This window comes from Lagenorhynchus albirostris, chromosome 4 (assembly GCF_949774975.1).
Source record: "Lagenorhynchus albirostris chromosome 4, mLagAlb1.1, whole genome shotgun sequence".
Lineage (NCBI taxonomy): Eukaryota > Metazoa > Chordata > Mammalia > Artiodactyla > Delphinidae > Lagenorhynchus > Lagenorhynchus albirostris.
In genome coordinates, this window is record NC_083098.1 from 75634471 (window position 1) to 75651554 (window position 17084).

The following is a 17084-nucleotide window of genomic DNA, read 5'->3' on the forward strand; positions in this document are numbered from 1 at the left end:
ATCCCATTGCTCTTGGCTAGATTAACAGTTGGACAGGGAAAAATAACTGGGTTCAGCTTGACTTCCACTCTTCAGCATCTTAAATAATACTTTAAAATTTCTATAATAACGGAAGAATTAAGCTCTCTGAAAATTTAAGTGTGATACAAATCTTGGCATTTTATTCATTTCATAGAGGAAGAATCTGAAGTTACTGTGACATTGAGAGGCCCCAAATGCTTAGTCTATGTTTGAGTCATGTAACTGGCACTAATTAAATTTTTAAAATGTATATTGAACCCTCTAAAGCTGGACATGCAACAAACTGTATTCAGAGAAGAGCAGGACATGAGTTGAAAGCCTATACCTACCTGCTTTATCCTTCATTATCACATGTTAAATACACATTCTTTTTGACTAAACCTAAAAAGTTGAGTAATCCTGCTCATGTAAATTTGGCATTTTGTTAATTCTCATATATAATATTTTAAACAGTTTCTGAAAGAGTGTAATTTATTTTTCTAATTAATTTAGGTCAGTCTCATGTGCTCCTTGCAGAAAACACGGGGGAAAAATTAATTTTAGGTAGAGTTTACATCAACCAAAGTCCTACCATTCAAAGATAACCCTTGGTAAAATTTTGGGATATTTATATGTGTGTATAGCATGTTTTTTCATTTCATTACAACGGGAATATATGTTCACCATAGAAAGTTTAGAATCTATAAATAAATAGAAGAAAATAAAAATCACAATTTGAGAACTGCTTCAGTAAATATGCCATAATTTTAAAAAACTACTCCTCTACTTCTGAACATTTAGGGTGTTAGTATATAATATTTTAAGGATGTAAATGATCCATTGGTTCTGTAAAAATAACTATTAGCTATTAAACCTTAAGGAAAAATAAGTATGCCATGTCTTGACTTCTCATATTTGGAGAGTTTCAGGAGGACTGGATTAGTCAACAGTTTTAATTTGCCAAAGGTTTAATGAACTGAGACTTGCCAAAGACCCCTGCATTTAGCATAGGGAGGAAGAGTGAGTAGCAGCTAGATTGTAGGGGCTAAAGAAGTTAGGAAAGAAAGGCAGAACATATAGACTACTTGTCTGTACCATGTGTCTGTGAATGGCAAATAAAAATAAGAATAGCTTGGGGGCAGGGCTCAGAATTTGGGCACCAGGTTCAAAGAAGAGTTATTGTAGTGATGAGTGGAAGTTTTCAAATAAGTGAGGAGGTTACTAGTGGAGAGAGAAATGATGCTATGGGGTAATCGTCGTATCTCCATTCTTTCCAGGCTTAAAGATATTATTCACTTAGAGACTTCTGACTGCCCTGTGGATCTCAGGGCCACTTATAGTCACTAGGCATTCATTCAGCAAGTATTTAATGAGTAGCTTGTAGTGTGAGTGCTGGGGAGACAACCATAAACTATAGACAACATAAATAAGACATGGTTCCTTCCAGGCCTAATAAGTGAATATTTTACTGGTAGAATTAGAACTCTTTTCTTTAGCATCAGAAGCCACATTAGAAGCACTCATGCTGGTTCTGTCTGAAGTCATTTTTATGGGCCTGATTGTTTTTGTTTTTTTTAATGGCGTGGTTTTTGGAGTTCTGCCTCCTGAGTTTGAATTCTTGCTCTGTAATTTACAACATATATAATTGTGAGCAAGTTACTTAAACTGAATCTTCTACTCTGTCAATAAGCATAATAATACCTACCTATTAGAGTTGTTCTAAGAATTAAGTGGATAATAAATGTACAGTATGGAAGTTAATACCTGGTACATCATAAGCTCTCAATAAATATTAGCTATTGTGACGAAGAAGAGGATGGTGCTGACAGTGATTCCTTGGATTTCTGGTTTAGTCTTTTCTACCTAGTTCTTCTGTGCAATTAATATGACATGGCAAAAACAATAGAGATAGACATTAGGAAGTAAAATATTAATTGATTTGAAGTGGGTGGGATCAAAACAAGTTGATTTGGCCAGTCCCACCCATTGTTGGAATCATGTCTTCCAAGCATTGATGGCTTTTGGAAAGATAACTTGGTCTCATGGAAAAAGCATTAAACTGTGTCATTGGTCTTGAATTTTAATTTGAGCTTATTAATTCATTTGTTATTAAAAGAATTAATATATGTAAAGCACCTAGAGCAGTGCCTGGTACACAGAAAGCACTGTATAAATGCTTTTATCACTGCAAACTGTTACTATTCATTCATTTGTTCTTTCCTTCATCTAACAAATAATTAGTGAGCCTGCTAGCTGCCAAGTTGCCTGCTAGACATTGTGGGTAGAGGGTGAACTAGATAAATGGTTGCCATGATGAAGATAAACTTCTAGCAAAGGAGAGATCTGCTATTCTTGGTCAGGTCTCTAAGCCTTTCTGGGTCTTAAGGTCTTCATCAGTAAAATAAAGAAAATCCTTTGGGCTCTAAAATTTCAGGATAGTATTGTCCTATCACGCCATTTACCTGACCTTCCAAATGTTTATTATTTATTTATCCACTAAATACCTATTGATGCCTACCATGTGTAGGCACTATGCTAGGTGCTGGGAATTATAGCAGTAACCAGAGCAGACACAGTGCCTGCTCTCAGGGACCATTAAGTCCAACACACAAGACATACATTTTGTAGGTAATTGTGAGATTGATTAGTGTTACTAAGGGCAGAATGTTAGGTTTATGTTATTGATTTGTGTAACAGAAGCTAAAAATGGATACTGTTTTTGATAGAAGGGGTATTATAGAACATTAATTTAGCTGCTTTTCCTCCCATTTTGTGAGTTCATATTTTCTTGTCTGCTTCAACAGGGGCGGTTGGACATCATGGAGACAACTTGGTGGAGAAGATCCTTTCAGTGCTTCCCCAGCTTCCGGGCCACACCAATGATGTGATGGTTAACATGGTGGAGCTCACTGCACTCCAGGCCGAGGAGGAGAATCAGAATATGGTTGCACCCGGCTGTCTCGCACAATCCAAGTAAGATGTGTAGTTTTTTCTCTCATCCTTTTCTTTCTCTTCCCTTTTCTTTCTCTTGTAGATTGTTCCTGTAGAAAGGAAACGAAGAAGAATCAGTCTGGTTGAAAAATTCATAGTGGATAGCATTTAGAAAAAAGAATTTTTTCTTAACTTTGAAATAACCATATTCATTAAACAACGAAAGCCAAAAAGTATGGAATTTTATAGAGGTGTCATTTGGATGTAATATAAACTTGTTCCCAGGGTCAGCTAAGTGAGTCAGTTTACGCACCCACAGACAGCTTCACATGGAGTTGAGGCTAGGCTTACTCAATTTCTCTTTCCCAGTTGACTTTTCCACATGACTAAAATACTGCCCACATAGCTCTGAAACAGTGCCATCTTTTTATATGTAAATGATATACTCTTGGGCATCAGTGTGAAATGTTTTTATTTCTACTTATACTTTTTCACATGGTTAGAGAACCCAGAGAAAGAAGATGGGGTACTTTAGGTTATGCAGAGTTCCAAAAATAAAAGAATATTTCTTCAGAAACATGACAATAAAAAGATACAATAGTTACCTTTTCTACTTTGTCCTTCATCAACAGTTCTTGAGAAAAAAAAATATTAGAAGAGAAAAAATGTGTGAGTATCCATTTCCCTTATCTCCAAGTTTTAAAGTTTTAAACAAAACAGGGCCTTTCAGCCTTATAGTTTCCAATCTTAACAGTAACAGATACATTTGGAATTTCCTATCATATTTGGAATGAATTTCCAGCTCCTGAAGTTTTCAGCTTTTTTGTAGTTAGTTAATGACATTTACTGGATGCCCAGTGTGTATGGGCCAGTGTGGGAAGAAAAAAGAAAGTTCGGTACCCTGTCTTTTTTGTATGCTTATGCACACTTTAATAAAAGCAAAGGCCCTGTGCTCACTTTGGCAACATATGTACTAAAACATAGGCCTAAGGGCTTGAAGCTATGCAAACCCAGAAGTAATTATGGTTGGAAATATTTTTAGCTGCTCAGAGGGCCATTCAGAAGTTAATTATTAAGGACTTACTATGAGCCTTACTCTGGAGTAAGTAATATGAAGGACATAGAATAATATAAAATGTCATTCTTGCCTTCAAGGAACACTTTTCTTATTCTAGTCGTGATTTAGATACAGTTACAATTAAAAACCGGTAGAATGATATGAAATCAAGACTCATGTGTCTACTACAGATTATAATTCCTGTAAGTGAAGTAACAGGTTAACGTGGTCTTTGTAGATCAGTGTGGGCTTTGTGGAAATGGTGGTGCTTGATTCAATTATGTTTTGAAGGATTTAGAAAAGGAAAGAGGGCTAGCATGAGCATAGGTGTGGAAACAAGAATGGTCAGGGCCTAATGTGATAGGTTGTGAGGAAAAAGCACGTCTCACTGGACACCACTGCCATCAGCTCTATAACATTTTTCGGGACTTACTGTGTGCCAAGCACACTTCCAGGCATTTTACATTTGGGAAGTCATTTAAGTTTTAAAATAACCCAATGAGATAGGTGTCTTTATTCCATTTTACAGATAAGGAAGCTGAGGCAGAAAGACATTAAGTAACATAGCTAGCAGGGCTTGGAGTTAGAATTTGAGCCCAGAATGTTTGATTTCTGAGCCACTGTCTTAACTTATACGCTGTGTATGCAGGGGCCAGAGAAGCTAGGCTCATGAATAGCTATAAAGAGACATGAGAGAGAAAAATAAGGTTACTTCATGATTTAATTTGGGGAGGCCTATTTGTTCAGCATAATGGTTACACAAACAACAGAAATCAGTTTTGGCTAATTTCAGCAAAAAGGGGATTTATTAAAGGGCATTGGAAAGCTAATAGAATCAAAGGAAGAACTGTTAATCAAATTTTGTAAAGGACTATACAGTTCCAGGGGCCTAGGGGGCAAGAACTCAGGAAAAGCTCTTCAAGGCACTGACACCAGAGAGACTGAACTTTAACTGCTTTCTGTCTTGAGTCATTCTGCTTACGAGTCAGATTCCAGGGGAAAAGGCAAGATTGGCCTACCTTGGGCCTTGTGGTCACCCTTTGCCCAATGGGGGTCGGGAGCAGTTCCTACTGACTGAGAGTTGTGTCAGGATCGGATGGCATGGCAGAGGGGTGGTTCTCCAAAGGGAAACTGAAACATTTATCAGAAGAAAGGGAAAAGGATACTGGGAAGGCAGAAACAGTAGATGCCCCTTAATAATAACAGCACACACTTAAAGAGGACTTACTGTGTAACAGTAATGGTTCTGAGCACTTTATGTATAGTAACTTATTTAATGCTCACAACATCTCTATGAGGTGAGTTCTACTATCCTCCCCTTTTATAGATGAGGAATGAGGTTAAGTAACATGACACACACAAGTGATGGGGGCCTATATTTGATCCCCGGCAGTTTGGCTGTAAAGTCAGTGCTTACTGTTACCCTATGCCACCTCCACAGAAGCCTAAGATAGTTACAAAAGGAATTTGTGAGCTCCCCAGAGAAGGTGGCAAAAGAGAGAAGAGTTGAATCCATCTTTTTTTTTTTTTTTTTTTTTTTTTTGCGGTACGCGGACCTCTCACTGTTGTGGCCTCCCCCATTGCGGAGCACAGGCTCCGGACGTGCAGGCTCAGCGGCCATGGCTCACGGGCCCAGCCGCTCTGCGGCATGTGGGATCTTCCCAGGCCGGGGCACGAACCCGTGTCCCCTGCATCGGCAGGCGGACTCTCAACCACTGCGCCACCAGGGAAGCCCTGTGTTGGGTCTTAGTTGCTGCGCGCGGGCTTTCTCTAGTTGTGGTGAGTGGGGGCTGCTCTTCCTTGCGGTGCGCGGGCTTCTCATTGTGATGGCTTCTCTTGTTGCGGAGCATGGGCTCTAGGTGCACGGGCTTCAGTAGTTGTGGCACACGGGCTCAGTAGTTGTAGCTTGTGGGCTCTAGAGCACAGGCTCAGTAGTTGTGGCACATGGGCTTAGTTGCTCCATGGCATGTGGGATCTTCCCGGGCCAGGGCTCGAACCCGTGTCTCCTGCACTGACAGGCGGATTCTTAACCACTGTGCCACCAGGGAAGTCCTACAAGTAATATTTTGATTATGGCCAATTTATTTAACCTTGACGCCTCAGCATTCTTTCTACCCCAAGCTTAGTCCAAGGCTTAAACCAAACTAGTCTTGGAATCCCATTTTCCTTGCCAGTGGTTGCTTTAGAAATGGGGAGGCAAAAGAAAAGTCTTCTTAGGGTTTCTTGGTCAAGTTTCTTTGCTTTTGAGAAGAGATTCAAGGAAGAGACACACTTTCCCTTTCCTCTTACACTTCTCCCCCAGCTCCTCTGATGTATATCCTGAAACTGCGACAGACCTTGTTGCTCGCAACCAGAAGTTGAAGGTAACACACTGAAGGTGGTGTGGCCAAGGGTGCTACGGGCAAGAGCAGCAGTGGGTTACAGTGAGGTGTCTGGACCTCGTATTATGTAGGAGAGTATGTTTCCTTATTAAGTCAGATTGACTTGCTCTTGTCTACTACTTGCAACCAAAGTCATCCTAACTGACACACTTTCCATACTTCAGCTATAAAATGAGGGCATTGGCTTAAATAACTTCTAAGGCTTTTCAGTTTAAAATAAAAATTCTTCTCAACTGAGTACCTGCTGTGACACAGCTCTGCTTCTGAGCACTTGAAACTAAGTTCATTCATATGTATTTTCTACTCCTGGTCTTTGTTTTTAGTGGGCGCCTTTTTCTCTCATTAGACTATGAGCGAATGTTGCCATGGAATATGAGCTTTCAGTGCCATTCAAGTATGAGAGTGTGGTCATAAATGTCAGAGGAAGTGATGAGTTCTAGAAGGATCTGAAGAAAGCTTTAAGGAGAGCAAGTTTGGTGAAATAGTGAGACCAGAAGTCAGGTTGCCGATGATAAAGAGATAGGTAGTGAGAAAATTGTAACCAAATAAAAGCATGCAGCAATAGATGGGAGAAAAAATGGTACTTTCTTTACAGTTGCTTTGAAGACTGAGGGAATTGTGCTGATTAATTTATTTGCAAAGAGATATTGAAATAAATTACAGCTGTCCTAGTGTATACTGTACTTTTGTCAAAATAATAATAATCACTACTATCACCACCCCCAGAAAGTTCTTAGTGAAATGAGTGTGAGGCTAAAAAAGTTAGTACTGAAATGCAAAACAGATGGGTGCTTGTCTGCAATGGAATAATCTTTAAAAAGCAAGTCTCCGACTAGGATTTAAATCTTGACAATCAAAATTTATTGCTAAAATAATTTTTATAAAAGGTTGTTTATAATTATAGCAATTAAAGTTACTGCCAATGCAGATGAAAAATTGATAACCTAAGTGCATTATAACATGGCTTTCCAGTTCCTGTCTATTGGTCCCTGGATTATGTGGAATATTTTGTCCAAGAGGAGGCAGAATCTTTTCTGTTCTTATGTTTTCCTTCTGTTGAACTGGGTTTCTATTCTCTGCCCCAGCTCCAGTCTCCTAGCCTATTATTACTTTTTCAGTTCCTGAAGCACCCTTACCCGGATGCCTCAGGGAAGTCCCTAAAAAAGCAATATTTTAAGTCCAGTTTTCTTGTTAACTTTTATGTTGGAGGTGGGAATGTTTTTTTCTTAGACCATAGAGCAATGGAATAAAAAGAGTAGATCTTGGAGTAAGAGACAAATGCAGCAGTGGTTTTACCCTAAACACTGATGAGCCAGTTTTTTGTTAACTTTCACATTGTTAAGTAACCTGATAATGGTGTATATTAAATCACTAACTCAAAGTCAAAAATCATTAAATTCCTGGGGGCTTCCCTGGTGGCGCAGTAGTTAAGAATCTGCCTGCCAATGCAGGCAACATGGGTTTGAGCCCTTATCCGGGAAGATCCCACATGCTGCGGAGCAACTAAGCCCATGTGGCCTGTGGCCCACAGGCCACAACTACTGAGCCTGTGCTCTAAAGCCTGCGAGCCACAACTACTGGAGCCCGTGCTCCACAACAAGAGAAGCCACTGCAATGAGAAGCCCGCGCACCGCAACGAAGAGTAGCCCCTGTTCACTGCAACTAGAGAAAGCCTGTGTGCAGCAACGAAGATCCAATGCAGCCAAAAATAAATAAATAAAAAAATTCATTTAAAAAAATCATTAAATTACCCCTAAACAGTGGTAATGTTTTTTCTTCTTTCCTTGGTTTCCAAATACCAATTAAATATTACTGTTAAAGACACTAACATTTTTCAGAGGGAAGAAAGGTAATTTTTATTAGAGAGGAATCAGAGATACTACTTTGATTCTGAATTTACCTGCAGGTAGAATTACTGAACTCAGATGGAAACATTAAGTAACTGTATATTTAGTGTTGACTTTGAGGTGAAAAGCCAGCACACAAGAGGGTGTGTCATCACATAGCAGTGTTATGAACGACCTTACTGTTGGTACAGACTGTGGGCATCTTCTCTTCCCCACTTGGACCTCCCTACAAAAATGACATTTTATTTTATTTTATGTTTTTCCTTTTTAAGTAAACATTGCAAAATGAGTAGGAGAAAGGCTTACCTCTTCTCAGCCTACAGCTTGCTATATTTAACTTTTTTCAAGGAATTCTAAAAATCATCTAGTCTCAGTTACAGGTTTAGAAAACAGAATTGATGAGTAATTTGTGGATGGTGGGGTGAAATAAAGCAGGGTTCTTTTCTGCAAATGAAGGGATAAGAGTGTCCACTAAGAAATAGTTAAATAATTTAGTATGGCAGAGACATTTAAGTTATATTTCTTGATAAAGAATTGTTTAAGAGTACTTTTCAGAATTTTTAAAAAATGCATGTTAAGAAAAGAAGGTTTGAAGGTAGAGATTCTTGTTCTACAATTGCTCACATACATGGTATTTGTTAGTTAAGGAATGTGCAGGTAATCCCCAGAATCTTGTTCATATTGAAAAATTTTAAATGATTTGTGGTCTCCATGTTGTGAGAAGACTGAACTCTGGGTCATTGTGGCTTTGGGATCCATAATCTAAAGAAACTATGACTCCTTTAAATAAGGCCAAGAACACTCTGAAGTTAGTAGCTAAAATGGATAAGGAGGAATGGAAAGACTCATTACATTTGAATGACAAGTTCTTAATTAGGTTGATGTTCACTGCCAAGCAAAAATCCACCAGTTTAAAAATCTAACTCCCGGTGAGTTAGCCAACCACAGCCTTTATTGGGGTGCTTCTAAGTCTTATGTTATAGTATAGACCAGGGTGTATTCAACGGTGTGCCAGGATTGTCCCATAGCTCTGGCTATAGCTTCTCTCCTCTAACACTTGCTTGTATTCTTGTCTGAGGGCCCTTTTCCTTTCTTTTTTCACTCTGCGTTTTATTAACAGTGTCACACTGGTGATAGGGATGGGGGGCTGGAATCAACAAGGTGGGGGTAGGCATCCTTCTAACAAAGCTGGGAGGAGGATAAAGTAAGAACTAAGAACAAGGCAACGGTTTTAGCATTGAAAGAAGGCATCTTGGGGGCTGCAGGCAGATGAGGTCTGAAATCCAGGAAGTTTATTTGAATAAAACGTCATGGGTGGAACTATGAAAGCAAATCCTCTGAGCATGTAAATGTGTGTTGTAGTTTTTTTTTTTTTTTTTTTTTTTTTGGCTGCATTGGGTCTTTGTTGCCGCGCGTGGGCTTTCTCTAGTTGCGGCGAGCGGGGGCTACTCTTCGTTGTGGTGCGCGGGCTTCTCATTGTCGTGGCTTCTCTTGTTGCAGGGCACAGGCTCTAGGCGCGCAGCATTCAGTAGTTGCAGCGCGTGGGCACAGTAGTTGTGGCTCACAGGCTCTAGAGCGCAGGCTCAGTAGTTGTGGTGCACGGGCTTAGTTGCTCCGCAGCATGTGGGATCTTCCCGGACCAGGGCTTGAACCCGTGTCCCCTGCATTGGCAGGTGGATTCTTAACCACTGCGCCACAGGGAAGTCCTGTATTGTAGTTTTTTGGTTTTTTTTTTTAATAAAATTTGTTTTCTTGCAAAGCAAGTTGAGATTTTTTTAAAAGTCTTTATTGAATTTTGTTACAATATTGCTTCTATTTTATGTTTTGGTGTTTTAGCCGTGAGGCATGTTGGATCTTAGCTCCCCAACCAGGGATCGAACAAACACCCCCTACATTGGAAGGTGAAGTTTTAAGCACTGGACCGGCAGGGAAGTCCGTGTTGTAGTTTATTTATCCAAAATATTTGTTAATTGACTACTCTGTACCAGACACTTGATGAAGACAAGATCTCTGCCCTCATGGAACTTACTCTAATGGGGGAGACAGACAACAAACAGGTAAACAAGTGACTATATAATGTCAGGTGAGGATAAATGCTATGAAGCAAATAAAGCAAGGGAATCAAGAGTAACTGGGTACGGGGGTGGTGAGGAGGGGCATGGAGGAGGTAGAAAAGGCCTTTCAGAGGAGATGTCTTTCAAGCAAAGACCTCAGTCAAGTAAATTGTAAGCCTCGTGGATATCTGGGGCTAAAACACTCCAGCCTCGGGAAAGGACTAAGTGTTCAAAAATAACTCATTGGGGTATTAATTTGCTTTCTGCTAATGGCTCATGATGTTGAACATCTTTTCCTGTACTTATTTTCTATCTGCATGTCCTCTTAGATAAAATGTCTCCACATCTTTTGCCCACTTTCTAATTGGAATTTTTTTTTAATATTGAGGTTACATAAGCCTTTGTCAGATAAGTGATTTGCAAATACTTTCTCTTAGTCTGTAGCTTGTCATTTCATCCTCTTAACAGGGTCTTTTCACAGAGCAGAAGTTCTTAATTTTGATGAAGTTCAGTGTATCAGTTTTTCCTTTTATGGATTGTGCTTTTGGTGTCAAGTTTAAGAACCCTGCCTAACCCTTATTTTCACTTCATTGAATCACTTTAGCACCTTTGACAAAAATCAGTTGAGCATATTTGTTTGGACCTATGTCTGGGTTTTCTATCCTATTCCATTTATCTGCATGTCTGTCTCTCTAGCAGTACCACACAGTCTTGATTACTATAGCTATACAATAAGTCTCAAAGTCAGGTAGACTGATTTCTCCATTTTAACTTCTTTTCAAAAATGTTTTTGCTATCTTAGTTCCTTTGCCATTCTATATAAAATTTAGAATAATCTGTATATATAAAAATATTGATGGAATTTTGATAGAAATTATATTAATTTATATAGCAATTTGGGGAGAGTTGACATCTTGACTGTTGACTCTTAAACTTATGAGAGAAATTTGGTATTTCTCTCTATTTAGGTTATCTTTGACATTTTTCATCAGTGTGTTGTACTTTTCAGTATACAAGTCTTATAGAGTATACATGTTTTTTTAAAAAATAAATTTATTTATTTATTTTTGGCTGCATTGGGTCTTTGTTGCTGCATGCAGGCTTTCTCTAGTTGCGACAAGCGGGGGCTACTCTTCGTTGTGGTGCTCAGGCTTCTCATTGCGGTGGCTTCTCTTGTTGCGGAGCATGGGCTCTAGGTGTGCGGGCTTCAGTAGTTGTGGCACGTGGCTCAGTAGTTGTGGCTCACAGGCTCTAGAGCGCAGGCTCAGTAGTTGTGGTGCATGGGCTTAGTTGCTCCGCACCATGTGGGATCTTCCCGGACCAGGTCTCGACCGTGTCCCCTGCATTGGCAGGTGGATTCTTAACCACTGCGCCACCAGGGAAGTCCCTGTATACATGTTTTTGTTAGATGTATACATTAAATCTTTCATTTTTTGAGTGATTGTAAATGATATTGTAATTTTATTAGTGTCAACGTGTTCATTGATAGTGTATAAAAATGTAGTTGATTTTTTAATGATTATCTTATATCCTACAACCTTGCTGAATTCACTTATTAGTTCTAGGAGTTCATCTGTTAGCTTCCCTGGAATTTTCTGTGTAGATAATCATGTTATGTGCAAATAAGGTCAGTTTTATCTATTCCTTTATGGCCTGCAAGCTTTTTCCTTTTAGCCTTATTGCCCTGGCTAGAACTTCCAGCATTATGTTGAATAAGAATGGTGAGAACAGATATCCTAACCTTATTCCCAGTCTTAGGAGAAAGGCATCAGTCTTTCGTCTTTAAATATAATGCTAGCTGTAGGTGTTTTAAAAATGTTCTTTATCCATTAAGGAGGTGTGCATCTAGTTCTATTTCACTGAGAGATTTCTTTTTTAATCATGAATGGGTGTTGAATTTTGTCAAAGTCTTAAAGATTTTTGCATTCATATTTATGAGAGATATTTGTAATTTTATTTTTTGTACTGTCTTTTTTTAAAATAGGGTAATACTAGCTTCATGAAATGAATTGAAAAGTATTCCTTCCTCTTTTATTTGCTGGAAGAGATTGTGTAGAAATAGTATTAATTCTTACATCTTTGGTATTCCCTAGTGAAACCATCTGGGACTGGAGACTTCTATTTTGGAGTTTTTAAATTCCAAATTTAACTTGTTCAATAGTTATAAGACTATTCAAATTATCTATTTCGTATTGGATGAATTGTGGCGATATACTTTGAGGAACTGGTGTATTTCATCTAAGTTGTCAAATTTATATACACTCAGTCCTCTGTATCTGTGAGTTCCACATCTGTGGATTCAACCAACCATGGATTGAAAATATTGGAAAAAAAATTCCAGAGAGTCCCAAAAAAGCAAAACTTGAATTTGTCTTGTGCCTTCTGTCTTTAATTGGTGTATATAGATAATTTAAATTTAATGGAATTATTGAAATGTTAGGACTTGAGTATGCCATTTTAATTTTTGCTTTCTGTTTGTTATCTCTGTCTTTCATTTCTGTTTCTTTAATCTAACCCTCCTGTCAGTTAGTTGAACTTCTCTAAGAATTCCATTTGATTTATCTGTAGTGTATCTCTTTATATAGTTTTTTCAGTGGTTGCACCAGTCGTTACATTTTTTATATACATAACTTATCACAATCTATTGGTGGTGTTATTTTACCTGTTTAAGTGAAATGTAGAAAGCTTACCATGCATTATTTTCCTTTACCGTCCTACACTTATAATCATCTTAATATTTCCTCTACATACATTTAGAACTGCATCAGTGTTAAAATTTTTGCTTCTGTTAGTTTAGAAAACTCAGAAGAAGGAATGCTTATTGTATTTATCTATATTTTTGCTTACTGTTTTCTTTCTTCATTATGTTTCAAGATTTCCTCTTCTTTCCTTTTTAGAGAATTTCCTTTAGCCATTCTTTTAGAATAAGTTTGCTGATGACAGAATCTCTTAGTTTTCATTAATCTGAGAATATTTTTATTTCCCCTCATCTTTTTTTTAAAGAAATTATTATTAATTTGTTTATTTTTGGTTGCATCGGGTCTTAGTTATGGCACGTGTGATCTTCGTTCTGGTATGTGGGATGCGGCATGCAGGCTCTTCAGTGCAGTGTGCGGGCGTCTCTCTAGTTGTGGTATGTGGGTTTTCTCTCTCTAGTTGTGGCGGGCAGCCTCCAGGGTGCGTGAGCTCTGTATTTTTCGGTATGCGGGCTCTCTAGCTGAGGCGCATAGGCTTAGTTGCCCTGTGGCATGTGGGATCTTAGTTCCCTGGCCAGGGATCGAACCCACATCCTCTGCATTGTAAGGCAGATTCTCTACCACTGGACCACCAGGGAAGTCTCTCCCCTCATCTTTGAATGATATTTTCACTGCATATATTATTCTGGGTTAACAGTTTTTTTCTTTCAACACTTGAAAAATGTTGTGCCACTTCCTTCTGGCCTCCATGGTTTCTAATGAGAATCCACTGTCATTTGAATTGTTTTTCCTCTATAGTTAAGGTATCATTTCTCTTAATACTTCCATGATTTTTCCTTTGTCTTTAGTTTTGCGAAGTTTAATTATGATGTGTCTTGGTGTCGATTTCTTCGAGTTTATCCTGTTTGTTGTTCACTTAGCTTATTGTATCTGTAGGTTTATGTCTTTTGCAAATTTGGGAAGTTTTCAGCCATTATCTCTTCTTGTACCTTTTCAGCTCCACCTACTTTCTTCTTCTGAGATGCCAGTGATAGGTATATTAATTTCCTATTGCTGCTGTAGCAAATTACCACAAATTTAGTGGCTTAAAATAACACAAGTTTATTCTCTTGGAGTTCTGGAGTTCAGAAGTCTAGAATCGGTCTTGTAACCCTAAAATCAAGGTGTTGGCAAGGCTGGTTTATTCTGAAGACTACAGGGTAGGTTCTGTTCCTTGCCTTTTCCAGCTTCTAGAGACTGCCTTGGCATTCCCTGACTGGTAGCCACATCATTCTAATCTGAACTTCCATTTTCACATTGCCTTTTCCTCTGCCTCTGCCTCCTCTTGTGTCCTTATAGGGACTATTATTATTACATTGGGCCCACCTGAGTGGACTATTTAATTGAAGCATTATTTATAAAATTGTGAAATGTACAAATGAAATCATATGGTATGTACTCTTTTGTGTCAGGCTTTTTTCGCTAAGCATAATATTTTACGATTTACCACATTGTTTTTATCTCTTTTTAATGCTTTGTAGTACTATTCCATAGCATGAATATACCACAGTTTGTTTAGCTGTCTTAAACCTCGTCTGTTTCTGGTTTTCTACTATTATGAATACAGTTACTGTGAACATTCTTGAAGAAGTGTTTTGGGGGAGATACACTGTCATTTCTCTTTCATGTTAGTGGAATTGCTGGGTTATACTTTCATTTCAGTGGAATTGCTGCATTATGGGGTTAGTATTTGTTTAGTTTTAAAAGAAACCACCAGATGTTTTTCTAAAGTGTTTTTACTATTTTACACTCTCACCAGCAACACGTATGGGTGCTGGTTGATCCACATTCTTGACAAGACTGTATTGTTCGTTGTTTTGGAATGAATTGTGTGTGTCTCCCTAAAATTTATATGTTGAGTTTCTAAACCCTAGTACCTCAGAGTGTGACTGTATTTGGATATAAGGCCTTTAAAGAGGTAATAAGTTAAAATGAGCCCCTTAAGGTTGCCCTTAATCAAATATGATTGGTGTTCTTATAAAAATAGGACATACATAGAGACACCAGACACAGAGAAAGGCATTATGAAGATGTAGTGAAAAAGGTGGCCATCTGCAAGGCAAGGAGGAAGGGCTCAGGAGAAATCAGACCTGTTGTCACATTGATCTTAGATTTCTAGCCTCCAGAACTGTGAGAAAATAAATTTCTGTTGTTTAAGCCATCAATCTGTGGTATTTTGTTGTAACAGCCTGGGTAGACTAATACATCTATCATTTTAATTTTAGTCATTCATGGGGGCATGACATGGTATCGCATTGTGGTTTGAATTTGCATTTCCCTTAGGACTAATGATACTGAGCACTTTCTCATATACTTATTATGTGGAGAAATTGGAACCCTCATACCTTGCTGTTAGGAATATAAAATGGTGCAGCAGCTATGAAAAGAAGTTTGGGAGTCCCTCAAAAATTAAACCTAGGGGCTTCCCTGGTGGCGCAGTGGTTGAGAGTCCGCCTGCCGATGCAGGGGATACAGGTTCTGTGCCCCAGTCCGGGAAGATCCCACATGCCGCGGAGCGGCTGGGCCCGTGAGCCATGGCCGCTGAGCTTGTGCGTCCGGAGCCTGTGCTCCACAACGGGAGAGGCCACAACAGTGAGAGGCCCGCGCACGGCAAAAAAAAAAAAAAAAAAAAAAAAAAAATTAAACCTAGGGTTAATGTATGACTCAGCAATTCTATTCCTAGGTATATACACAAAAGAATTGAAAACAGGTATTCAAAGAAAAACTTATACATGAATATTCATAGCAGCACTATTTCCAATAGCCAAAAGTTATAAAAAACCAAATGTTCGTCAAAGGATAAATGGATAAACAAAAGTGGTATATCTATAGAATGGAATGTTATTCACCATGAAAAAGAATGAAGTACTGATACATGCTACAGTGTGAATGAACCTCCAAAATATGATTCTAAGTGAAAGAAGCCAGTCACAAATGGTCACATATTATGTGATTCCATTTATATGAAATACCCAGAGTAGATTAATCCATAGAGATAAGAAGTAGATTAGTGGTTGTCGGAAGTGGGTGGAAAGTGACAGAGGAAAAGACTGCTAAATGAGTATGAGGTTTCCTTTAATACTGAAAATGTTTTGGAACTAGATAGAGGTTAATGGTTGTCCGACATTGTGAGTGCAGTAAATGCTACTGACTTGTGTGCTTCATAATGGTTAATTTTATGTTATGTATATTTCACATCATTAATAAAAGTAATTGAATAAGGTAAGCCATGGTGAGAGATCCTTAAATAATCTCACATTTGGTTCTTTAATACACATTTAGGTTTGGTAGATTATATACTTGTTTTCTAAATATTTCAATTTCCCTCCTTTCCCTCTGGTTACTCTCCTGCCACCCCCAAGCAAGGCCCCCCAGGCAAGGCCTGGCATTATTGCTTGTTTAGGCCTTTGGTGTATAGGCTGAAGCCATGCTTTAAGAGGTAACACGTGGTTGACATCTCTCTCTGTCTCAACAACTGGTAATGTTCAGCCTAAATCCTGGAGTGAAGATGAGACAGAGCAGAGCTCAGCCAACTCTTAGTAAACCTAAAACACGAGTGGAAATATACCTTTGTTGTTGTAAGCCTCTGCGATTTTTGGAGTCATTTATTATCACAATATTACCTAGCCTCTCTTGATTGAAACATCAGGTAATAAAATACCAGGGTGGTAGAATTTCAGGTGACTTTAATCTCCTTTTATATTTATGTATTGTTTGAATTCTTTTAAACATATCATTTATATATTCAGAAAAAAAGAATAAAATTGTATTTATTGTGGAAAAATATTTAAAAGTTGAAAATTAGGAGCAGTATTTTTGCCAGTAATCTTCCATATGTTTTTAATACTTATTCTTACTGATAAACTATAAACTCATATAAGTTACGAATTTCATTTTACAGAGTGAATGCAGTACCCTCAGCACTTTGGAATTTTTAATAAATTATGATTATCTGCATTTATAATTCCAAATTTTTTCCCAAAGTGATATCAGTTTAGAATATTCAGTGTCTGCTTAATGACTCAGTTTAATCAAGTATTTTCTAAGGCTATACCCTGGGCAAGACCTTCCTCTTATCT

The 17084-nt window shown here is 38.3% G+C and overlaps 1 protein-coding gene across 1 annotated transcript in view; it reads left to right on the forward strand.

The window, feature by feature from the left end:
* The window catches only part of SCFD2 (sec1 family domain containing 2), a 396683-nt gene that overhangs the window by 12912 nt on the left and 366687 nt on the right, over nt 1-17084 (forward strand). The window contains exon 2 of the mRNA XM_060148195.1: nt 2805-2973. Coding sequence (XP_060004178.1) covers nt 2805-2973 — 169 coding nt within the window. The remainder of the gene's footprint in view (nt 1-2804; nt 2974-17084) is intronic.